Source organism: Sus scrofa, chromosome 6, assembly GCF_000003025.6.
Source record: "Sus scrofa isolate TJ Tabasco breed Duroc chromosome 6, Sscrofa11.1, whole genome shotgun sequence".
Lineage (NCBI taxonomy): Eukaryota > Metazoa > Chordata > Mammalia > Artiodactyla > Suidae > Sus > Sus scrofa.
Window position 1 is genome coordinate 59,213,243 of NC_010448.4, and position 25,426 is coordinate 59,238,668.

At 47.1% G+C, this 25,426-nt stretch overlaps 1 protein-coding gene across 1 annotated transcript; it reads right to left on the minus strand.

The window, feature by feature from the left end:
- GP6 (glycoprotein VI platelet) lies at positions 985-24,618 on the minus strand. The gene is made up of 8 exons (XM_005655957.3): positions 24,233-24,618; positions 20,561-20,596; positions 20,195-20,452; positions 15,824-16,108; positions 6,664-6,717; positions 4,086-4,145; positions 3,085-3,135; positions 985-2,579 (listed from the first exon to the last, which is right to left on the minus strand). The coding sequence occupies exons 1-8, from the start codon at positions 24,372-24,374 to the stop codon at positions 2,398-2,400; spliced, it is 1,068 nt and encodes a 355-aa protein (XP_005656014.2). The 5' UTR covers positions 24,375-24,618; the 3' UTR covers positions 985-2,397.

Genomic DNA, 25,426 nt, shown 5'->3' on the forward strand with positions numbered 1-25,426 from the left:
ACAGGAAGTGAGGTCAGGAGACAGGAAGTGAGGTCAGAAGACAGGATGTGGTGTCAGCGGCACATCCCTGCCTCCCTTCCTTCCCCTCCTCAGCCCCCTCCAGACGCGTCACATCAAATATAATATTTGAGTAACTGTGCACAGCTCAGCCACCCACAACTTTCTCCCACTCCTGTCCTGTGAACCCCAGAGATCACTCTGCACCACTTTCTCCGTTTGATCTTTTCCTTCATTTTTGGAGATGAAATCCCAGCATGAATGGGTGAATTATTGCAGCAAGTGACAAGGCAGATTAAAGAACCACCTCATTCTTTCATTTTGTTGTGGGTTTTTTTTTACTTTTTTTATCAAGGTGTGTCTGACAAATGCAAAAGCTATATATAGTTAATGTTTACCTCTTGATGAGCTGGAAGCTTATACACTTGTCAAACTATTACCATAAACAATGCCATAAACACAACCACCATTTCTAAAGTTTCCTTTCTCTTTTCTTTGTGATATAAATATTTAACATAAAATCTACCTTATTAACAGACCAACTGTATAATACAAAATCATTAACTATATGCACTATGCTGTACATATTTCTAGGACTCACTCATCTTGTGTTACTCAAATTATGTGCTCTCTGACCAGCATCTTCCCCATCTGCCCTCCCCCAGCCCCTGGTAACCACCATTCTACCCTGTGTTTCTAGGATTGTGACTGTTTGAGATTCCAGATATAACTAGAATCAAGTAATATACAAATAATCCACCTTCTGGTATATATGCTTGAGTACCTCAACTTTTTTTTGTTTGTGTGTTTGTTTGTGCTTTTTAGGGCTGCACCTGCAGCATATGGAAGTTCCCAGGCTAGGGGCCGAATCAGAGCTGCAGCTGCCTATGCCACAGCCACAGCAACGCAGGATCCCAGCCAGGTCTGTGTCCTACACCACAGCTCGAGGTAATGCCACATCCTTAACCCACTGAGTGAGGCAAGTGATCAAACCCCCTTCCTCATGGATACTAGTCAGGTTTGTTTCCACTGAGCCACAATGGGAACTCCAAGGTTTTAAGACTGGAGTAGGATCTCTCTCCCCCAGCATCAGGTAGTGAAAAGTAGAAACACTGTTTTAACCTATTGAAGACATACTATCTCTGCTTTTCTAGAAGATCCCATGGCCAAGCCCAGAATATCATCATGTCCAGTGTCCCTGGGGGAAAGTTCCCCTCCAGGTCAGGGTCTGAGGTTCATACGGAATAGAACTTTGAACCTTAAATATGTACAAGAGCCATATTCATGGAAGAACCAGGCTGGATTTTATCTAAATACTGTGAGTGTCTGCAACAGAAAGGCTTCAACTTAGCAGGTGGGGACAGCCCTCAACAGGGTGCTGAAGCCTAGCAACTGGGAAGGGAAAGCAGTTCTCATGTACCTCACACCACTCCCTAGGACAAGTGACCCCATACAGAGATGGACGGTATCACAGGGTGGGGTAATTTTTTTCTTTTTTATTGAGGTATAACACGAAATGAACCATTTTAAAAACAAACAATCCAATGGCATTTAGTATAATCACCTTGGAAACCACCACCTCTATCCAACTCCAAAAGTTTCATCAAAGCAAAGCTTTTTTAAACACACTGATTAAGCAATCGCTTCCTATTCCTTCCTCCCCTCAATCCGTGCCAACCACCCGTCTGCTTTCTAGCTCTAAGGATTTACCTACTTTGGCCTTTAGAACAAGCTTAGGCCTTTGGATTTTTTTTTCTAATATAAAGGGAAACCACTAATATATTAATTATAATTATTATATTCTAGGGGGAAAGAATAAAATGCCCCAAAACCTGAAAGAACCTGGCGCATCCCAAGAAACAGGAGGAGTGTTTTCAGACTATAGTTTAAGATAGGGTTAGAGTGAGTGTTAGGTTTGGGGATAACCAGAAAAAAGCACAGGGGGAGGATGGGCGGGGTACATGGAAGAGTTTAGTGCAGAGGATAGAACAGGTCACCTGTGAGAGTTGGGAATATGAGCAGTCAATCTGGGACCCACATTAGAGAAGGTTAAAGAAAGAGGTAAGTATGATGGTCCAGTTAAGGGGCCACAAGATCCACCCTGAGCAAGATATCAGTAAGGAGACTGGGGCATCCACTTGATCCTTCAGCCCAAACAAAGAGCGTCCCAGACCAGTGAGTCTGATAGACGCTGACTCAGCCACTCCTTGATGGGGCACCGAGAAGGACCCCCGGGCCTCCTCCTCCACGGCTGTGGCCTCTGTCCTTTCGCTCTGACACTCCACATACTCTAAGCCCCCTCCCCACTCCCACAACCTATCTCTTAGATACAATCAAGCCTTGGGATTCTAACAGTGGTACCCACGGTTATGACCAATGGGCAGACCCCTGTCCTGACAACTATGACTTCTGTGTCTGCGGAAGGGGTGGAAGTGGCCTGTGGACAGCTCTGACCCGGTGCACCAGGGGTTTCTTTCGGCTGTGCCAAGCTTCTGCCAGAAGCCCCACCAGGAATATTAGAATCACGGCCCCAAGACATATCCGGACCAGATTCCCCTCAGTGTAGGACTGGAGGGCAAGACCTAGAAAAATGAAGGGACAGGAGCAGATGATAAGAGCCCATCTCTAGGACCCACTCCAAGCCACGTACTGGGTTTCCCAGAGTGTATCCCTCAGCTGAAGACCTGTTACCAATCTCCTTCCTCTCCTCTTCACCAAGAGTTAGGACTTGATAAACACAATTTCTTAAATATAGCCTCTTCCATATACTCCCTCACAGGCCTTTGATACAACCCTTCCACACATGCAGACACCACACAGTCAACCGGCTGACTGTGGGAGAAAAGATTGTTATAAGGGGTGGGGAGAGAAAAAAAATCTTTCTCTGACCTCTTAGAAAATCTCAAACTTCCACACTGATCTTTGCCCAGTTCTGAGCTCCACATGCTGATATTCCCCGCCTCCCAAATATCTGACACACCAGAACCCAGGGTCACAGAGCCATAGTGTCCGTGTTGGGAAAGCAGCCAGCTTTAGGTAAGGACACAAGGGGAAGGAAGTTGGTCCACAGAAGGACACTTTGCTCACCAGGTGGAGGGTCTGACTCCTTTGGAAGGACAGTGACATTCCTGGGAGGTTCTGGGAATCAAAAAGGATAAGTGTGAAGGGATGGAACCATCAACCCTATCCTCTGTTTCAAACCCCATCATGAGCACATGCACTTGGGAGGCAGAATTCCAGAGTTAATAAGAAGTGCATGAACTACAGAGTCAGGGCGTTCAGACGTGAACCCCAGACCCAGCACTTAGATGGGGGGAGGGGCAGCCTCTTGACATCTATGAGTCTGTTCTCCTACTTGTCCTGAGCGTGGTTGGGAACCCAGAAGGGTTTGAACAGAGGATAGAGAAGGAACCCAACAGGGTCTTAGAAAGAACGTGCTGGCTTCCGGAACCTCAAGAAAGCGAGAGCTGTGAGGACCCGGTGGAGATAACTAACCTATCCTAACCTGCCAAGATTTTCTGTTTTCCAAGGGAAATGGAGATTTTTCTGGGGAAGGCGGGGGCAAAGAGAACCGCAGCCTGAGGAAAGCATATGTGCATCAGACCAGAGCAATAAGAGGATGCACTGTGTCCAGACAACTAGCACCTACGTGGGGCTGAAGCACAGGCTCTGCGTGGAAGCCGTGGGCGCGAGAGTACACACATGGAAAAATAAATTACGTAAGAACACCCATTGTAAATGACATAAGCAGAACGGTTATGTTTACAGAAAGCTTTTAAAATGAAAAAGAAAAAAAAAATGACATACGCGGGTCAGAGCCAGGTCGGAAGAGCACAGCGCAGAACGAGCGACGGCCCCTCCAGGAGGGCGGCCTGGGCGCCGCCATCTTGGAAATACCCACACTACCCAGAATGCCCCTCGGGCCCCAGGCTCCGCGCCCAGCTCCCTCCCATCCTCATCCTCAAACCGAGGGCTGTGCCGGAAAGAGACAGGTGGTTTTGAGAAGCTGATTAAAAGCCGACGTGATGGAAGAGACAGCCCAATCCTCACACTCCTTCCTGCTAAGCTCTGGGTGTCTGGTTACTTACCAGTGGAGGAGCCTTTGTTCACCAGCAAGTGGTTCCATCTCCCCCGGAATTCTGAGAATTCTAAGTAGGCGGATAGCAAAGTGGATAATGTCAGGTCTGCCCCGGAGTCCCTGCGCTCCATACCCCTTCTGAGGTGTCCGGGCTCCTTGGAACCCATTTCTCTAACACACACTACACAGGCACCGAGGAAAGACAAACTCAAATGGCCCCAGACGTGCTGTCTTCCTGCTGCCTCTCAGCAGCTGCGTAAGAAATGGATCCACTCCTCCGCCGAGGGACCCTGGGTTATTTCCACTTTGGGGCTATCGCGGACAATGCTGCTATGAACACTCCCGTACAAGCCTCTGTTTGAATTTACATTTTTAAGTATTCTTGGGTACACATGTAGGGTGGCATTTCTTGATCGTCTGGTAATCCTGTGCTGAGCTTTTTAAGGAACCACCAAACTGTTTTCCACAGCAGCCACATCAGTTCTCGTTCCCCCCAGCAATGCATAAGGTTCCAGTTTCTCCAAATCCCCACCACACCACTTGCTGTTGTGCTTTTTTGTATATATAGCTATAACGATTATAGCTATTTCAGCAGATACGATGCATTTCATGGTATGAGACATATCTCAATTCTAAAAATACACAGTGGAGCTGCAGGCCTGGGTGAGCTCAAGGGAAAAACAAGCTGACAGCAGCCTCTGAGCTTAAGACTCCTCCTAAGACCATTTTCTTAACCAGGGACTTCCTACTGGTTTAACATCACCGCCAAGGTGTTCCGTGAAACCCCCTCAACTTATAAATATGCAGCTCCTACTGAGAGTGGGGATAGTGTTTGAAGACTTCTTATAGTGCAATCAGCTCAGCAAAGCCTGACTTATGCTCACCCATCAGTGATAGAATCAGAGCTTGGATTCATTCTCTATTATTTCTCTCCCTGTGAGTTTCAGGAATAAATCTTTCTTTGACTTGAGATTTAAACATGGTGTGATACCACAGATTACTACTCAGCCATAAAAAAGGAGGGGACACACTATGGATAGATTCATCAACTTGGGAAAATTCCAAGGGCATCATAATAAATGTGTGTGTGGGGGGAGCACTCTCAAAAGGTCCCACGCCATATGATTGCATTTGTAAATAACTTCTCAAAATGGCAAAATTAAATCGAGGAAGGACAAATTAGTCCTCTCTAGGCATTAAAGATCATGGGAGGGGAGGGGTGTCTACAAAGAGAGAAATACCTTTGTGGAGATGGGATTTTTTTCTTCTCCCTTGGAATAGTATATTGAATGCAACGGAGATTACATGAATCCACATCTATGATAAATTGACCCAGAACTATCCACATATATGGGGCCCATGGCAGATTTCTGCTTTTTCCTACTCTAATTACAGGAGATGTGATCCCTAAAGGTACATGGGATGAGACATACCCGTCCTATCTTTGCAACTTCCTGTGAATCAAGATCTCAAAATAGAAAGTTTTTAAGTTTCAATGAGAAACACAGACAGACACACATGCACCCACACAGGCTGTGTCTCACTGGGCATGGCACCATCTTCCTGCCCTCAACCCCACGGGTCAGCACATTCTTGCCAACCTTGGCTCTTTCCAGCACGATGCTTCTTATCAGAGTTTGAGGTCTACCTGAGACACAGGAACTGTTCCAGATGTCACAGCATGGCACACTATTTCTTAAGGCACAGGCTGTCGTCTGACCCCCCAGAAGCAGCTGAGACACCTTGAAAACGGGAACCACATACAACGTAGTACAATGGTTCTCAAAGTGGCATCCCCAGACCACCAGCAGCAGCAGATGCTGGGAACGCATTAGAAACGAAAATTATCACAGCAACATGGATGGACCCAGAAATTATCACGTTAAGTGAAGTCAGGCAATGAGACACCAACATCAAATGCTATCACTGACGTGCGGAATCTAAAAAAAAGGACATAATGAACTTCTCTGCAGAACAGATACTAACTCCCAGACTTTGAAAAACGTATGGTTTCCAAAGGAGACAGGTTGGGGGGGTGGGGGGATGCACTGAGGGTTTGGGATGGAAATGCTATGAAATTTGGTTGTGGGGATTGTTGTACACCTATAAATGTAATAAAAGTCATTAAGTAATCAAAAAAAAAAAAGAAATGAAAATTATCAGACCCCACTGCAGACCTTCTGAATCAGAAACTCTAGGGGTCTAGAAGCTTCTCAATAAGCCCTCCAGGCAATTCTCAAGCTCACAACGGTTTAAGAGCAACTGCCCAGTGGAATCCGAACCTCAGACTTGGAGTCTAAGAACCTACAATTGCACAAGTTCTTCAGCTTATTCTCCTACAGGCTAAACACTATAAACCGTCCCCCGAGGCTGGAGAGAAGTTGGAATGTGGAACAGCACAATCATATCCACCGAGGTACTTCTCCACCAGCCTTCTTTGCAGGCAGAAATAAAGGACTTTTAAAAGAAAGCAACTCTGTGAAATGGCAAGTCAATCAAACTGAGAAATTGAAACGAGAGAGGAGAAAGAGAGGGAGGGTTCCCGTCCCTTATACCCCAGACAGTGACATGAACCATCCAGAACTTACCTTTCACGGTGGAAGGTGGTTCTGGGGGCAACCGGGTGGTGGTCACAGAGGTCCCTGAGAAATCAGGAGAAAAAAAAAATAGACTTTTGGAGTTCCCTTTGCAGCTCAGCAGTAACGAGCCCAACGGGTACCCGTGAGGACGCAGGTTTGATCCCTTGCTTTGCTTAGTGGGTTAAGGATCCAGCGTTGCTGTGAGCTGTGGTGTAGGCTGGCAGGCACAGCTCTGATTGGACCCCTGGCCTGGGGAACCTCCATATGCTGTGGGTGCGGCCCTAAAATGTGTGGGTGTGTGTTTGTATGTGTGTATGTACATATATTATACATATAATTTATATAATTTTGTGTATATTTATGTGTATATATTTATAATATAATTTATATAACTTTGTGTATATATATTTATATATGTGAGTATCTATTTAATATATATAATTTATATAATTTTGTGCTTTGTTATGGGTCCTGAGCAAATAACAATGCCTTTCTGCAACCCAGTTTCCTCACCTGGAAAATAAAAACAAAGCTCTTTCATCACTGGATGGTCACCCGTGTTAAAAAGCGTTTGCGAGCCGGGAGAAAGACGGCAAAGGTGCAGGACGGGGCACTGGGCGCTCCCCTTCTCCCACAAACACGTCCAAAAAAAAAAAAAAACCATCCACCTGCAGGACAATTTGCACAGAACCGCTCCCGAAGGCCGGCAGCCCACCTCGGACCTCCCCAAAGGCCAAGAAACCCTCCACATAACTGGGAAGAACAAAAGGAAAAAGAGGCGTCCAGACACCACAGCCTAGACCCTCAGGCCGGGGCTGGGCGCTGAGACCTGGGCCGGAGGTCAGATCCAGAGAGAGAGAGAGAGGATAAGGGTCGGCTGTGCGGCGTCAGCCCGAGCGGGCTGGGGCGCGGTCGCCACAGCGGAGAGAGCGCCGGAGGAGGCGGAGGAGGTCCAGGGCAGAAGAGTCAGGCGCCACGCGGCCAAGGCCACGAGGAGGCGGCGGGGCGGGAGCGCCACCGGCACGTCCTTCTCTGCGCTGGCGCAGGTTCTCCGCTCCTCCTGCGCAGGCGCGGGCGGGGGGGCGGGGGGGAGGTGCGAATGGCTGCCACCGTTTCCCCTCGCTCCAGACGTGGGCCAGGCCCGCGCCACTCAGGGTCCCATGAACAGGCACTACTTGCAGCCCCGTCACCGGAGGGGTCGCCACCATGGAGAGGCCTGCCACCGGGCGCCACCCATTCCCTGACCTCCTGCCATCGCCACTGCCTACAAGAGACCCACCTTAGGGCGAAGGACACACGGAGATTGAAAATGAGGGATGGAGTTCCCATTGTGGCGCAGTGGTGAACGAATCCGACTAGGAACCATGAGGTTGCGGGTTCGGTCCCTGGCCTTGCTCAGTGGGTGAAGGATCCGGCGTTGCCATGAGCTGCGGTGTAGGTCGCAGACACGGCTCGGATCCCGCGTTGCTGTGGCTCTGGTGTAGGCTGGTGGCTACAGCTCCGATTGGACCCCTAGCCTGGGAACCTCCATATGCCACGGGAAGGGGCCCTAGAAAAGGCAAAAAGACAAAAAAAAGAAAATCAGTAAGGCGACAGAGATCCTAAATGACACAACAGAAGTGAGACTTAATTTATACTTTCAGGACATTACATCCAAAAAACACCAGAATATATATTCTTTTCAAGTGCACAGGAATGACCACATACTGGGGCACAAAACTCTCTTTTGCTGAGGTAATTAAAAAATTTAAGAGTACAGAAATTAGTTCAAACATCTTCTCTGACCACAATGGCATGAAACTAGAAATCAACCACAGGAAAATAAATGAAAAAAAAAAAAATCTACATGGAAACTAAACAACATGCCACTAAAAAAACAATGGGTCACCAAGGAAATCAAAAAGGAAATTAAAAAATATCTTGAGATTAATGACAATGAAAACACAAACATACAAAATCTATAGCATGTCAAAAAAAAGCAGTTTTTGTTGTTTTTTGTTTTTTTTTTTTTTTGTCTTTTTGACTTTTCTAGGGCCACTTCCCACGGCACATGGAGGTTCCCAGGCTAGGGGTCAAATTGGAGCTGTAGCTGCCGGCCTACACCACAGCCACAGCAACGCGGGATCCGAGCTGCGTCTGCAACCTACACCACAGCTCACGGCAACGCCGGATCCTTACCCCACTAAGCAAGGCCAGGGATCGAACCCGAAACCCATGGTTCCTAGTTGGACTCATTAACCACTGCGCCACGACAGGAACTCCAAAAAAAAAAAAGCAGTTCTCAGAGGGAAGTTCATAGTGATACAGGACTTCCTCAAAAAAATAAATATCTCAAATCAACAACCTAACCTACCACCTAAAAGAAGTATAAAAACAGGTATAAACAAAACTTAAGGTCAGCAGAAGGAAGGAAATCATACAGATTAAAGAAGAAATCCATAAAAGAAAGATTTATTGTTTAAAAAATAGAAAAAAAATCAATAAAACCAAGAGCTGATTCTTTGAAACAAAATCGACAAACCTCTGGCCAGACTCACCAAGAAGAAAAGAGAACCCAAATAAACAAATTAAGAAATGAAAAAGGAGAAGTTTCCACTAATATTGCAGAAATACAAAAAAAGCCCACAAGAGAATGACAATTACATGCCAACAAACCCGACAACCTAGAAGAAATGGACAACTTTCTAGAGACATGCAGCCCACCACAACTGAATCAAGAAGAAATAGATCTTTTGAACAAACTGATCACTAGCAATGAAATTGAATATGAATAATAAAAAAAAACACCCTAAACAAAAATCCAAAACCAGATGGCTTCACAGATGAATTCTACCAAACATACAAAGAAGAACTTATACCCATCCTTCTTAAACTTTCTCAAAAGATCGAAGAAGTAGGAACACTCCCAAAGTCTATGAAGCCACCATCACCCTAATACCAAAAGCAGACAAAGCTACCACCAAAAAAGAAAATTACAGGCCAATATCTTTGATGAATACAGATGCAAAAGTTCTCAACCAAATTTTAACCAATTGAATCCAACAACACATAAAAAAGATCATACACCACAACCAAGTGGAATTTATCCCAGGTTCACAAGGATGGTTCGACATATGCAAATCAATCAAGTTAATACACCACATTAACAAAAGTCAAAAAACACATGATCATCTCAATAGATGCAGAAAAGGCATTTGACAAAATCCAACATCCATTTATACTAAAAACTCTTACCCAGAAATAAACCCAGACACCCACAGGTCAATTAATCTTCATCAGAGGAGGCAACAATATAAAATGGGAAAGAGAAAGTCTCTTTGGCAAGTGGTGCTGGGAAACCTGGATGGCTGCATGTAAATCACTGAAACTAGAACACAGCCTCACACCATGCACAAAAATAAACTCAAAAAGGCTTAATGATTTAAACGTAAGACACAACACCAGAAAAGTCCTAGAAGAGAACATAGGCAAAACATTCTGGCGTCAACTGTACAAATGTTTTCTTAGGTCAGTCTCCCAAGGCAACAGAAATAAATAAATGGGACCTAATCAAATTTACAAGCTTTTGCACAGCAAAGGAAACCATTTAAAAAACAGATAGACAACATACAGAATGGGAGAAAAAAGCTGCAAGCAATCCAACCAACAACGGCTTCATCTCCAAATATACAAACAGCTCATGCCACTCAACAGGCATGGAACACAAACCACAGCAGCACCTGGAGCCGCTTCAGGGACCACACTAGATCCTGAACCTGCTGTGCCACGCGGGAACTCCTTAACCACCTGTTTTGAAGGGATTCCCTTAAAAACCTGCTTTGAGGGGGTGAGAGTATAAGGTCATACGAGCTTGCAACTCGTAGATGAAAAAGTGGCTGAAACCTAAAGCAAAGCACAGTGATGACAGATGAGCACACTGTAGTCCAGACTCCAAAGTGGCTAAGAAACAAGATATATTCTCACCACAAAAAAAAGAAAGAAATTGTAATTACGTAATGGGATGGATGGATTAACTCCACTACAGTGGTAATCCTGTTGCAATATATAAATGTATCACGTTCACATGTTACATACCTTACATGTATGCAATGTTATATATTAATTATATTTCCCTTTTTTTTTTTTTTTTTTTTTTTATCTTTTTGCCATTTCTTAGGCCACTGCTGCGGCATATGGAGTTTACCAGGCTAGGGGTCGAATCGGAGGTGCAGCTGCTGGCCTATGCCAGAACCACAACAACGTGGGATCTGAGCCACGTCTGCCACCTACACCACAGCTCACGGCAACGCCAGATCCTTAGCCCTCTGAGAAAGGCCAGGGATCGAACCTGCAACCTCATGGTTCCTAGACGGATTCATTAACCACTGAGCCACAAGGGGAACTCCTATATTTCCATTTTTTAATTTCAATTTAAAAAATTAGAGAGCAAAGTTGGAAGCAGAGAGACCAGTACGGTGGCTGCTGGAGTCATCCAGGTAGAGAGGACAGATGTGGAGAAATTCTCAGACTACGGGTAAGTTTCAAAGATGCAGCAGGAAGCATGAGATGGGAAAGCAGACCAAGACAGAATAGAAAACACCTCTAAGGAGTTCCCGTTGTGGCTCGTCAAAAACAAATCTGACTAGCATCCATGAGGATTCGGGTTCGATCCCTGGCCTCACTCAGTGGGTTAAGGATCTGGCATTGCCATGAGCTGTGTAGGTCACAGATTCCGCTCAGATCTGGCACTGATGTGGCTGGGGTATAGGCCCACAGCTACAGCTCCGATGGGATCCCTCGCCTGGGAACCTCCTTATGCCACAGGTGCGGCCCTAAAAATTAAAAAAAAAAAAAAAAAAAAAAGGAGGAAAATACCTCTAAGGATTAGAGTAGAAAAGGATATGCTTCCCTCTTATTAAATTTTCATTTTATTTTTAAGTGTAGTTACAATCAGGTGACATTAAACGGAACATCTTGAACGTTTACGAAGTGTACAGGTCGGGAGTGTTAAGTGCGTTCACATCGTGATGCCACCGACCTCTGGAACTTTCTCATCTTGCAAAACTGAAACTCTGTCCCCGTTAAACACAAAGTCCCTTTCTCCCTTCCTCCAGCCCCTGGCACTCACCATTCCGCTGCCTCTATGAATCTGGCCACTTCATGGAATCACACAGGATATTCCTTTTGTTACCAGCTTGCTTTACGCAGCACAGCGTCCTAAAGATTCATCCATGTGGAGCATGTGGCCAGGTCTCCTCCTCTTGAAGGCTGCATGATATTTCATTGTGTGTCTATACCACATTTTCTTAATGAGGTTAGCTGTCCTCTTTTGAAAAAAGCACACTTTATGAATGGAAAACTGGGAGTTCCCATCGTGGCTCAGCAGAAACGAATCCGACTAGCATCCGTGAGGATACAGGTTCCATCCCTGGCCTCGCTCAGTGGGTTAAGGATCCAGCGTTGCATGAGCTGTGGTGTTGGGCACAGATGTGGGTCAGATCTGACATGGCTGTGGCATAGGCCAGCATCTACAGCTCTGATTCGACCCCATCCCCTAGCCTGGGAACCTCAATATGCTGCAGGCACGGCTCTAAAAAGAAAGGAAAAAAAAAAAAAAAAACAGAAAACGAAGTCATACATATATATTATATGTATATATATATACATTATTTTTTTTTTGAGATATATGTATGGCTGGATGACTTTGCTGTATAGCAGAAACTGAAGGAACACTATAAATCAGCTCTAGTAAAAAAAATTTAAATTAGGAGTTCCTGTCGTGGCTCAGTGGCTAATGAATCCAACTAGGAACCATGAGGTTGCGGGTTCGATCCCTGGCCTCACTCACTGGGTTAAGGATCCTATGTTGCTGTGGCTGTGGTGGAGGCTGGCAGCTGTAGCTCCCATTTGACCCCTAGCCTGGGAACCTCCATATGCCGCAGGGTGCGGCCCTAGAAAAGGCAAAAAGACCAAAAAAAAAAAAAAATTTTAATGAAATAAAATTTTTCCAATACATTAAAAAAAAAGAATGAGGAGTTCCCGTCGTGGCGCAGTGGTTAACGAATCCGACTAGGAACCATGAGGTTGCGGGTTCGGTCCCTGCCCTTGCTCAGTGGGTTAACGATCCGGCGTGGCCGTGAGCTGTGGTGTAGGTTGCAGACATGGCTCGGATCCCGAGTTGCTGTGGCTCTGGCGTAGGCCGGTGGCTACAGCTCCAATTGGACCCCTAGCCTGGGAACCTCCATATGCCGCGGGAGCGGCCCAAGAAATAGCAACAACAACAACAACAAAAAGACAAAAAAAAAAAAAAAAAACTTATACATGCTACACTATGAGTGAATCTCAGAAACAGCATCATGAGTGCAAGAAGTCAGTCACAAAAATGACTGTAGTTCCAGAAAAAAATAAATGTACAGAAATAGAAAGTAGAAATTTGTGGCTGAATGGACGTAACGGAAAACCAGTACGAGAGATCTTTTAGGAGAATGGAAATGCGTAAAACTGGATCGTGGCAATGACTGCATAACTCTGTAAACCTACCAAGAAGCACTGAACTGGACATTTAAGATGGGCAAAAGAAAAGAAATTAGCAACTGGTGAATCTATGTGTGTGGTATTTTTTCATAGGCATCAGCATCTGCCTTAATCATGTATATACCTCTTGGTGAAAGGATTGCAAAACTCCATAAACTTACCAAAAAACATTGAATTGGACACTTAAAATGGGTAAACGTCAATAAAGCTGTTTAAAAAAAAAAAATGATTGTCGCTGAATAACTAGATTTTTTTTTCTTTTGTCCTTTTTTTTTTTAGGGCCACACTTGCGGCACATGGAGGTTCCCAGGCTAGGGGTCGAATCAGAGCTACAGCTGCCGGCCTACACCACAGCCACAGCAATGCCAGATCTGAGACACATCTTTGACCTACACCACAGCTCACAGCAACGCCGGATAAACCCACTGAGGAAGGCCCGGGATCCAACCTGCCTCCTCATGGATGCTAGGCAGATTTGTTTCCACTGAGCCACGATGGGAACTTCAAATAACTAGATTTAAATGAAGATAAGTCTGAATCCAAATAAGTTTTTGCTTTACTCTGAACTAACATCACTAATCCCCTGATGATTAGAAATATAAGAATATTCCCTTTCTAATAGAATCATTAGTCTTCTTCATGTTGGGACATTTAAAATAATCGGGTTGTTTCAAATGCTTGTGAAAAATGCATAATCATAAAACAATGATGAGGAGTTCCCGTCGTGGTGCAGTGGTTAATGAATCTGACTAGGAACGATGAGGTTGCGGGTTCGGTCCCTGGCCTTGGTCCGTGGGTTAAGGATCCAGTGTTGCCGTGAGCTGTGGTGTGGGTCGCAGACGCGGCTCGGATCCTGGGTTGCTGTGGCTCTGGCGTAGGCCGGTGGTTACAGCTCCGATTCGACCCCTAGCCTGGGAACCTCCATACGCTGCGGGAGTGGCCCTAGAAAAGGCAAAAAGACAAAAAATTTTAAAAAATAAAACAATGACGAGCATAAACATCAATAATGGTTTTTAAATTACATCAGCTGATATAAAGAATTCAGCACCCAGGAATTCCCATTGTGGCTCAGCGGTAACGAACCCAACTAGCATACATATGCCACAGGTGGGGCCCTAAAAAGCAAAAAAATTTAGCATCCAGATTTTTCATAAAGATATCTTGTACTTAGATTATCAAAAATAAGAAAGACAGTAAGTTCCCTTAATAGCTGGTTAAGGATCTGGTGTTGCCATAGCTTGGCGCAGGTTCGATCCCTGGCCAGGGAACTTCCATGCACCTCAGGTGTAGCAGAAAAGCAAGAAGAAAAGGAGAGAGGGTGCTTGTGTTACAAGGGGAGTCATCTCAAATCTCCTTCCTATGAGAGCAGATTTCTAGATTAATTTTTGCAAGTTTTTTGTTGGTGTTTGCTTGTGGGGTTTTTTTACCAAGACAAATCATGAGGCATTATTGACGGTATGAAAATTTCTTTTTCTGAGTGTAAAAACTGTAGCAGACTTAACAATGGTGTCCCAGATATGGCAGCATCTTAATCCCCAGAACCTGTGACAATGGGTTTTTTCCCCGGAGGGTTTTTGTTTGTTTCTTTTTGGGGGGTTTTTTTGCAGCTGCACTTGCAGCATGTGGAGGTTCCCAAGCTAGGGGCTGAATCAAGGCTGCAGCCGCTGGCCTACACCACAACCACGGCAACACCAGATCCGAGCCACATCTGCGACCTACACCACAGCTCACGGCAGTGCCGGATCCTTAACCAACTGAGTGAGGCCAGGGATTGAACCCAAGTCCTCATGGGTAACAGTCCCGTTTGTTTCCGCTGCGCCACAACAGGAACTCCAGCAATGATATCTCATGACAAAAGGGTGTGATTAAGGATCTTGAGGGTGGGGAGATTATCCCGGTTATCCAGGAGGGCCCAACGTCCTCCCAAGTGTCCTTAAAAGTGAGCGAGGCGGAGTTCCCACTATGGGACAGCAGGTTAGGGATCCCATGTTGCCACAGCTGTGGCATAGGTTGCAGCTGTGGCTGGGATTTGATCCCTGGCCACAAAGAACTTCCATATCCCGCAGTGCGGCCAAAAAAAAAATAATAATAAGAGCGGAGTTCCCATTGTAGCTCAGCAGCTTAAGAACCTGACATAGTGCCCAGGAGGATATCTGTGTGATCCCTGGCCTTGTTCAGTGGGTCAAGGATCCAGCACAGGCTGGCAGCTGCAGCTCCGAGTGGACCCCTAACCTGGGAACTTCCATGTGCCACAGGTGCAACCAAAAAAAGGGTGAAAGAGAGAGGAAGGCAGAAAAGTCAGAGACAGAGGCAAAGATGCTATGATGCTGGCGTTGATGATGAAGGAAGGGACCCTGGCAGCCAGGTGCAAGTGCCGCTAGGAGCCAGAAAAGGCCCTGGGAACAGAGTCTCCCCTCCAGCCTCCAGAGGGAACACAGCCTGGCTGACACCCTGGTTTTGTCCCAGGAGGACCTGTTTCAGATCTCTGACCTGCAGCCAGGTAAGGTAATGTATTTTTGATGCAAGCCGGGGAGCTTGTGGTGTTTCGCCCCAGCAGCACAACCTCCAGGCCCCCCGTTTTCTCCTCCTTGCCCTTGGAATTCCACCAGGGACTGCGAAGGCTGAGCAAGAACGGTTTGGTCTGCACCCCCCTAACCTGTGACCACGAGCTCCAGGGGGTCGCTGGGGGCCGACCACAGGTAGGGCAATCCGCTGGAAAAGCTGTAGCATCGGTAGGTCCCGCTGTGTGCGGCGGTCACCGTGGTGATGGGAAAATCAGCCCGGTACCACCGCTCGGGGGTCTTGGAGGGCCCGCTGTCCCCCTCCTTGTAGAGAGCAAACTGGTCAAAACCGTACTGGCTCTGACACCGCAGCGTCACGTCCTCGCCCGGGGACACCGCCGTGCTGGGCTGGGCGGAGAGCGAGGGCTTGTTGAAAACTCCTAGGAGAGAAGAGAACGCTGCTGTCAAAGACGGTGACCTCCGTGTCCGCCGTGGGGGCAGCGAGGTCCCCACGCCTCCTCAAGGGTTGGGGACCTTTGCAGCTGTGTCGGTCCCAGAGAACCCACCCTCCCACCACCCCTCCCCGAGGGGTTAAGGGAGCCTGGCAAGAGTCACATCACAGTGCCTTCGAGCAAATCCTGGTTTTGTGCAGCTGAGCGGTTAGACAGATCTCCCCCTGTATCTGTGCCTCGGCCTTCTCTACTGTAAAATGGGAATGATCGCTATGCTGGACATCGGAAATTGACACAACACTGTAAATGGAAATTGACACAACCCTTCACTTGAATAAAAAAGTTTCTTTGTTTGTTTATTGTCTTTTTGCCTTTTCTAGGGCCGCTCCCGCGACATATGGAAGTTCCCAGGCTAGGGGTCGAATCGGAGCTGTTAGCCACCGGTCTACACCAGAGCTACAACACCTCAGGATCCAAGCCACATCTGCAACCTACACCACAGCTCATGGCAACGCCTGATCCTTAACCCACTGAGCAAGGCCAGGGATCGAACCTGCAACCTCATGGTTCCCAGTTGGATTCGTTTACCACTGCGCCACGACAGGAACTCCTAAAAAATGTTTAGTTAAAAAAAATTAAAACGGGAGAGTTTCCATTGTGGCTCAGCAGTAAAGAATCTGACCAGTATCCATGAGGACGTGGGTTCGATCCCACTGGCCTCACTCAGTGGGTTAAGGATCCAGCATTGCCATGAGCTGTGGTGTAGGTTGCAGACAAGGCTCGGATCTGGCGTTGCTGTAGCTGTTGGCATAGGTCAGGCAGCTACAGCTCTGATTCAACCCCTAGCCTGGGAAACTCTGTATGCAGCAGGCGACATCCTAAAAAGTAAATAAATAAATAAATAAATAAAATGATTGCCTGAGGCAATATGTACTAATAAGCATTTAATAGAATACGTAATGCACAACGACCACCCAAAATATGATGGTGGTGACAAAATAGCTTAAGCTTATACTGTAAACTTATCGGAAACTTGTATTAAAGTCCAGATGCCACAGGGACCGGCTACCTAGCACCAGGGAACTCTACCCAATATTCTGTGATCATCTATGGGGGGAAAGACTCTGAAAGAGAATGGATGTGTCTATATGTATAACTGAATCACTCTGTTGCACAGAAGAAACTACCAATCTTGAAAATCAACTATACTTCGATAAAACTTTAAAAAATGAAAAAAAAAAAAAGTACCAGATTCCAGGTGCTGTTCCAGCCCGTGACATATATCCATTCACTGAGTCCTCACAAAGACCTAAGAGTGTCCATACTTTGTACGTAAAACTAAGATGCAATGGAAAAAAAATAAAAAGCATTGTAAAATAAACATCTCAAAAAAAAAAAAACAACAAAAACCTAAGATGCACATTGCTCAATCACTTGGTCCAAGATCACAAGACAGGAAGTGGCAGAGCTGAAATGTGCAATCACAGAGGTGGGCTCCAGGCTGTCCAAATGTGAGCCTACCCTGCCGTGTAATTTGATATTTTTATCATCCTAGAGCATGGCCGACCACGCCTGGAATCCCCTACTCACAGCAGCAAAAGGTGCCTGATAATTCATTCAATATTGGTGTTTGCTCTGAGCAACTATTTTGTGTTCGTCTCTGTTTTCTAAGAAGGAAGCCCACTGGGAAGAAAGACTAGCCAGAGGCAAATAAATAAGTAAATAGGTGGCAAACGATGAGTGCCGTTTTAAATCGGGGTAGATTTTAAATAGGATGGGGAGGGAGATACTTAATGAGACGATAGCCTTGAGTCAGTCCCCAAAAACCACTGGTGCCAGGACCTCAGGGCCTGGAATGAGGGTAAAGTGAGTTAGGCACTCTCCTGGGAGGCAGACACATGTACAGGGAATAGAATATCCAGGCTTTAAACAAAGACAGAATCCAGCTGTGCCCCGGGGAGCCATGGCGAGGTCTAAAACACGAACTGACCCTGCCATGTAGGTCATTTGATGTCACTATCCTCGCAATCCACACCTGGCACTCGGTAGTCACAGCGTCTGAGGAGCTCCTCTTGGGGCTCGGCGGGTTAGGACCGGACTAGTATCCATGAGGACGCAGGTTCAATCCCCGGCCCCGCTGAGTGGGTAAGGATCCTACGTTGCTATGAGCTGTGGTGTAGGTTGCAGACAAGGCTTGGATCTGGCATTGCTGTGGCTGTGGTGTAGGCCGGCGGCTACAGCTCTGATTCGACCCCTAGCCTGGGAAGCTCCATATGCCACAGGTGCTGCCCTAAAAAGATTTTTTTACTGTAAGTTACTAAAACTTACAGTATTTTAAGTTTATACAAAAAAAAAAAAAAAAAAAACCAGAATTTATTATCACGGAAGCAAAAACTCATCAATATTTTAAAATCTACTTTGGAAAAAAATTTCGTAATGCGTTAGCGGAGTTAGGTGACTCAGAGGGTTAAAGATCCCACGTCGTCACTACTGTGGTTCAGGTCACTGCTGTGGTGATGGGTTCGATCCTTGGCTGGGGACCGTCCATGTGCCATAGGTGCAGCCAAAAAAAAAAAAAGGTAAAATGCTTTAGAAATAAAAGGATAAGCTGAGAACATTTTATTCCATGAAAAAATAGAACATGGATAGAGGGGTACACATTTTTTCCTTGCATCAGCCTCGGATATGGCTCGGATGGTACTGTCACTGAGCAGGGCTGGGGGCAGGGGGAGGGGAGTCCTGGGCACAAAAGCCTTTCCATGTCCCCCATTTCTAGTTTTTAGGAAATGGGCCTCATTCAGCCTCCCTGGCCTTCCCTGGGTTCCGAGCGACAGGTTCAGACAGTTGATGATTGGGGAAGGGAGGGGACGCAAACGCCCTGGAGGCACAGTCAAGGAAGAATGGTACCGCCCTGGGACAAGGTCCTGGTTCTCTCCCAAGGGATGCACAGAACAACGTAGGCATGTTATGCACCTAGAAAGAAGAGTTACATTCCTTATGCTTCTTTGAGAAATGAATACTTTAAAAATGTAAAGCTTGCAGCCCTTCCTTGTGCTTCTCCCTGGCTTAACTGCTTCACCTGTGAGCTACAGACTCGGCACCCTGAGCTCAATTGCCTGTGGGTTAAAGATTATTAGTACCTGATGTTTTTCAGGAACTTTCCTAGTTTGTTCTAATTTCTGATCAAGACCCCCCCCTTCACAGGTACTGTTATTCTAGACAAGACCACCACGCTGAGATCCCCTGAGGCCAGCTTCGATGACTAGGCTTCCCCTAAAGAAAGAAGCACGCATGTCTGCCCCAATTCCGATTCCTATGCAAAAACCTGTCTTATCTGCTTTTTACTACGAAACTCCCTACCCTTCTTCCAGTGGAGGACACCGTCTTTAAGGCATTTGCCTGCCGCCGCCTCCTCTGCCTGGCAAAGCAATATTTTTTTTTTCCTCCTTCACCCAAAATTCTGTCGCGGAGTTTCTATGGGGCACTGGTGGACAGAGGCAATGGGACTGATCTTCCTTAAAACTGTGATATCCTCTATGTCTTTCATGTTTTTGCATTGATTTGGGCTTTTTTTCCCCAAGGTATATCATTAACATTACTTATGGAGATTCCTGAAGTTTTTGGCACTTCTCCTAAATTTAGCATTCAAGACCAAAGCCTCACTTGCCACACCCTCATCCCAGGCCCCCCCGGGGGGGGCTTTATTATTATTATTATTTGTCTTTTTGCCTTTTCTAGGGCCGCTCCCCTGGCATATGGAGTTCCCAGGCTAGGGGTCCAATCGGAACTGCAGCCACCGGTCTACACCAGAGTCACAGCAACGCGGGATCCGAGCCGCGTCTGCGACCTACACCACAGCTCACAGCAACGCTGGATCCTTAACCCACTGAACAAGGCCAGGGATCGAACCTGCAGCCTCATGGTTCCTAGTCGGATTCGTTAACCACTGCGCCACGACGGGAACTCCGGGGGTAGGGGGGCTTTCGATTTCCAGCCCTCATCACCCCCTCCCCTGCCGCCCACTTGGAGCCTGTGGCTACACGTCCAGCCACACCCTCCCCACCCCCCTGTTACCGGTAGCGACCAGCTCCAGCGTGTTGCTGGCTGGAGACCAGAGGGTCCCGTTCTGGTAGGAGCAGCGGTAGCGGCCGGCGAATCTTTGTTCCATGACCGGGATGGAGAGGACCGCCTGGTCAAAGTACTTTCCGGACCGCAGTTCCTCCAGGCGGTACAAGTCCACGTCTGGTGGCCCCTGGCAGCGGACCGTCACCAACTTACCCAGGGGCACCAGGGAGCTGGGCAGGGCCTGGAGGGAGGGCTTGGGCAGGGCGCCTGGAAGGGAAGCGGAGCCTCCTAGAGGGCAGCGGCCAAAGGGCGCCCCCTCCTGGGCGCTCCGGCTCCCTCCCGCTGGCTGAACCCACAAGAGGGATCTGGACTCACCTGTCTGAGCGTGTGTCACCTGCCCCAGACACAGCCCTGAGGAGAGAAGGAAAGAGTCCGTTACCAGGGCCGGGCGGGGGGAGCCCACGCTTCCTGCGCGCTGGGCCGCGCTGTAGGAAACCTGCCCGCATTCGCTTTCTTTGGTCGCGTGGCCCGCCTCGCCCCCGGCATAGCCGAAGTGAATGACACCACCCATAAAAGGCCACGATCATTATGCGTCCACGTATCTGAAATGTTCGGAAGAGATAAATCCAGCCAAAGACCTGGATGAGTTGGCTGATGGGGACTGCGCAGAGCGGCGAGTGAAGCGTGATTGCAGGGAGCTCGGGATTTCCTTTTGGAGTAGTTAGAAAGTCTGGGAACTGGTCAGGGGTGGTGTTTGCACAGCACCGTGAGTGGATTGAATGTCATTAACGGTCAATTTTAGGTTTGCTTTTTTTTTTTTTCCTTTTTAGAGCAGCACATGGAGGTTCCCAGGCTAGGAGTCCAATCGGAGCTGTAGCCGCCAACCTGCACCACAACCACAGCAATGTAATTTAACATTTTTTTAATGTATCCGTGCAAGCTTTAAAGTTTATAAAATACAGAATTTCCTCTTCTAGAAAATATTAAAAATAAAATAACCTGGGTTTCTAGGCTTAAAAGGAAAAAAAAAAAAAAAAAAGGAGGCGGACAGTGTCGATTTGATACATTTGTAAGTTACCAGACGGTGACCACGGGTAGTCCTAGCTAACAGCTCCATCCCCATGAGTCGTTGCCATTTCTTTTCAGGGAGGGAGAAAATTTAAGAGGTGGTCCCATAGCAACTTTCCAGGATAGATGACAGTACTATTAGCTATAATCCCCATGCAGTATATTAGATCCAGATGGGGTCTCCCGCATTATATCTTGAGACCTCAGGCATTCCCATCATGGCTCAGTGGTTAACAAACCCAACTAGCATCCACGAGGACACAGGTTTGATCCCTGGCCTCATTCAGTGGGTTAAGGATCTGGCATTGCCGTGAGCTGTGGTGTAGCTCACAGATGTGGCTTGGATTCCGCGTTGCTGTGGCTGTGGTGTAGACCGCCAGCTACAGCTTTGATTCCACTCCTAGCCTGGGAACCTCCATATGCTTCGGGTTCAGCCCTAAAAGAATGAAAACAAAACAAAACAAAAAGGACCTCAAGTTGTGGGAATCCTGGATTTCTCCCTGTTCTATGCCTTTGGGTGACATCATTGTTTTATAATCACATTATTAAGACTGTGCAAATATTATCCACACCTGAGCCTTACAACCTCCCTATGTATTTTTTCGTATTTGTTTTCCCTAAGATCAGTCACGGTATGTTCTATTTCCCTCTGCACAGCGTTCCTGGAATCCGTATCTTGTTCTTTCCACAATAGTCGATCGACTCTCCATGTAATTTTACACGCCTATCAAACCGTACGATCTATAAGTTCCACTGTTTTCCTGGGAGGTGCCCTCTCCCCGTTTTCCCGTCTATCGGAAAGAATTCTTCTCTAGATTCAACAACTGCCCTTTTTCTCTCAAACGAAGACTCTTTTTTTTTTTTTTTTTTCCCCACCTTTTGGCTGAGTTAGCAGCATTGTCTGTTCTAGTCTCACCAGGGTTGGCAAAGGTAGCAAATAAAAACATAGAACTCCCTGGTAACCTTGACTATCAGATAAACCACAAACCACAGGTCATATTTTTTTGATGTGGTAACTCCCGTGAGGTCTGTGGTCCTGCAGCTGGTAGGAGCTCGAGTCAAACCCCCAGCCGCACATTTTCATGTAAGGAAGGAGGGTTTGCGGCAAAAATGCCTCAGTTTGTGTTCGAGCCACAACGGTGTGACTTTACACAAGTTACTTAACCCCTCTGGGCTTTGGTGTTCCCGCCTATAAAATGGAAATAACAGGTAGCCCTACTTCATCAGGCTGTTATGGGAATTAAATGAGTAAATATTTAAAAACATGCAATAATACAGAGCCCAATAATAAGTGCTTCCGGGTGTGTTTAAAGGATGAATAAATGCAAGAGGGAATGAATGAATGAGAGGCAGTTTGTGTTTGTAATATGCACTCTTATCCCTCAAAACACAACTGCTTCCTTCCTGCTCAGCCCCTGGGAGGCCTCTCTCTTTTTAGCGATAAAGTTCTTTGGAAGAAATAAGGAAACAATGCCCTCACGTGCCCAGCACAAAGCGTAAGAAGGAGGTGGCAGTAAAAAGGCATCTGAGCCCACCACCCGTCCAGGCAGAAGAGACTCTCATTCCCCCCGTGTTTGCGGTGGTTAATTGACAAAAAGCATATTTAAGGTGATTTGTGAAGTAATTACTGCACTCAAGCCAATTAGCACATCTGTCACCTCGTATAATTATCTCTGGGGTTTTCAAGGTGAGAAACTTAATTTTTACCCTCTGAGAAAATTTCCAGGATATTCTGCAGAGCTGTTAACTGCACTCATTATGCTCCTAGATCCTCAGAACTTACTTATTTCATAACTGGAAGCTGTACCCTCTGACCAACATCTACTTCCCCATTCCGCCGGCATGGTCCCCAGCCCCTCCCCAGCCCCCAGTTCCCAGTCCCCCACCCCCCGCCCCCAGTTCCCCCAGCCCCCAGGTCCCCGCCACCAGGCCCCCACCCCTAACCCCCATTCCCTCCCACCCTCAAACCCCAGCCCCCAACCCCCATTCCCCCCCCAGCCCCAGCCCCCAGTCCCCCGCCCCCAGCCCCTGGCAACCTCCAGTCTACTCTCTGCTTTTGTGGGTTGACTTTTTAAGGTTCCATGTACAAGTATTTTCTCCTTCTCATTTCATTTAGCATAATCCCCTCATGGTCCCTCAGGGTTCATCCACGTGGTTGCAAATGGAAGGATTATTTGCGCCCGTGCCCTAAGGCATCCTGAGCTACGTGTATAATCTAGCCCTGCTATCATTAAATCCACTTTAAAAAAAATTTTTATTGTCTTTTCAGGGCTGCACCCGCAGCATATGGAAGTTCCCAGACTAGGAGTCGAATCGGAGCTGTAGCCACAGGCCTACGCCACAGCCACAGCCACAGCCAGATCTGAGGCACGTCTGCAGCAACATCACAGCTCAGGGCAACACCGTCCTCAGGGGTGTGAGATTCATTTCCGCTGAGCCATGACGGGAACGCCTTCAAAATGTTTTTAAGTTTTATGTTTAAAGTTAACTCTTAATATAAACATTTCATAATTTGAAACAACAACAATGATTTTGTTTTTCGAGCTTGCTCATTAATACGTTAATACATTTCATCAGGAACTTGGGACATTCTCACCTTCAACTGGGTAAACACTGAAATAGGTGACACTTGGTTTAGTGACCCCCTGGCCATTACATTCCTAAATCTCCTTACAATCACGCTTCAGAAACAATCCAAATTAGTTGTAAAAAATTAAGGTTGTGAAAACCGAGGCAGTGGAGGCAGCTGCCGCCAGCCCTGGAGGACCCGCACTCTTCCTCGCCCCAGACGCGAATAGCCTGGAAGAACCCAGACAAACACCACCTCCTGGGCCCCAGTGACCCCACCCAGCAAATAAATGACACTTGGAGGTCACCCCTCGGCCAGAAATGTACCGCTGTGTTCATGGCATCACTGATGCCATTTTTTTAACTCTTTGTCTCACAGCCTGTCCCTCAGCCTTTCCCAGATGGACTCACCAAGACAGAAGAGGGCAGACAGGGATGCGGACATGGTTCCTTGGCCTGTTCTGAGCTCGGGAGCCCAGGAAGGAAGCCTTGGGTGGGGGCTGGCAAAGAGACAGGATGTGATGAGGATGCAGAGGGCTCTCCCCTCCCCCATCAGCCTGGCTTTTCCTAATGGAGACCCATCAGGCTGGAGCCTGCCCCTCCATGGAATGACTTGCACGCAAGTTCCAAGGAGCCTCACTTATCTCCTGTCCCCAGCCCAGTGGCCCTGCACGTCTGCCTAACGAGGCACTGTTTGCGTCCTGATACTCACATAGGCTCACACGCCTAATTTATCCCCCCATCCCCACTCTCCCCTTTGGTAATCCCAAATTTGTTTGCTCTGTCTGTGGGTCTATTTCGACTTTTTTTTTTTTTTTTGTCTTTATAGGGCTGCACCCACAGCACATGGAGGTTGCCTGACTAGGCTGCCAGACTACACCAGAGCCACAGCAATGCCAGATCTGAGCTGCATCTGCGACCTACACCACAGCACACAGCAACGCCGGATCCTTCACCCACGGAGCAAGGCCAGGGATCGGACCTGCAACCTCAAGGTTCCTAGTCAGATTCGTTTCTGCTGCGCCACGATGGGAACTGCTTTATTTCTGTTTTGTAAATAGGTTCAATTGGACCAGGCGATTCTATGCTGGAGGAGGTGGGGAGGGCTGTCCTGTGCCTTGCAGGCTTAGCTGCAGCTCTGGTCTCCATCCACTAGGTGTCACTAGCACCACACCCCCTCCAGGTGTGACAACTAAAAAAACAAATATATCTCCAGACGGTGCCAGGTGTCCCTGGGGGCTCCAATCACCCCAAGAACACTGGAGTCACATCGTCCAGGCACTTAGAGGACAAGATAGACTTGGGCAAGCAAATATTCTCTTTATAACGCTACTCCTTTCTCAAGCATTTCCTCATTTGATCTTCACAGAAGCCTATGAACTCGGTGCCGCTTTAGTCCCATTCTACTGAGAAAACGCACGCTTGAAAGACAAATAATCGATGATGTCACTTCGATATGGAATCTAATTTAAAATGATACCGAAGAAAAAAATTTTTGTCTCTTTAGGGCTGCACCCGCGGCATATGGAGCTCCCCAGAGACTAGGGTTAGCATCAGAGCTGTAGCCATTGGTCTACACCACAGCCACAGCCACAGCCACACGGG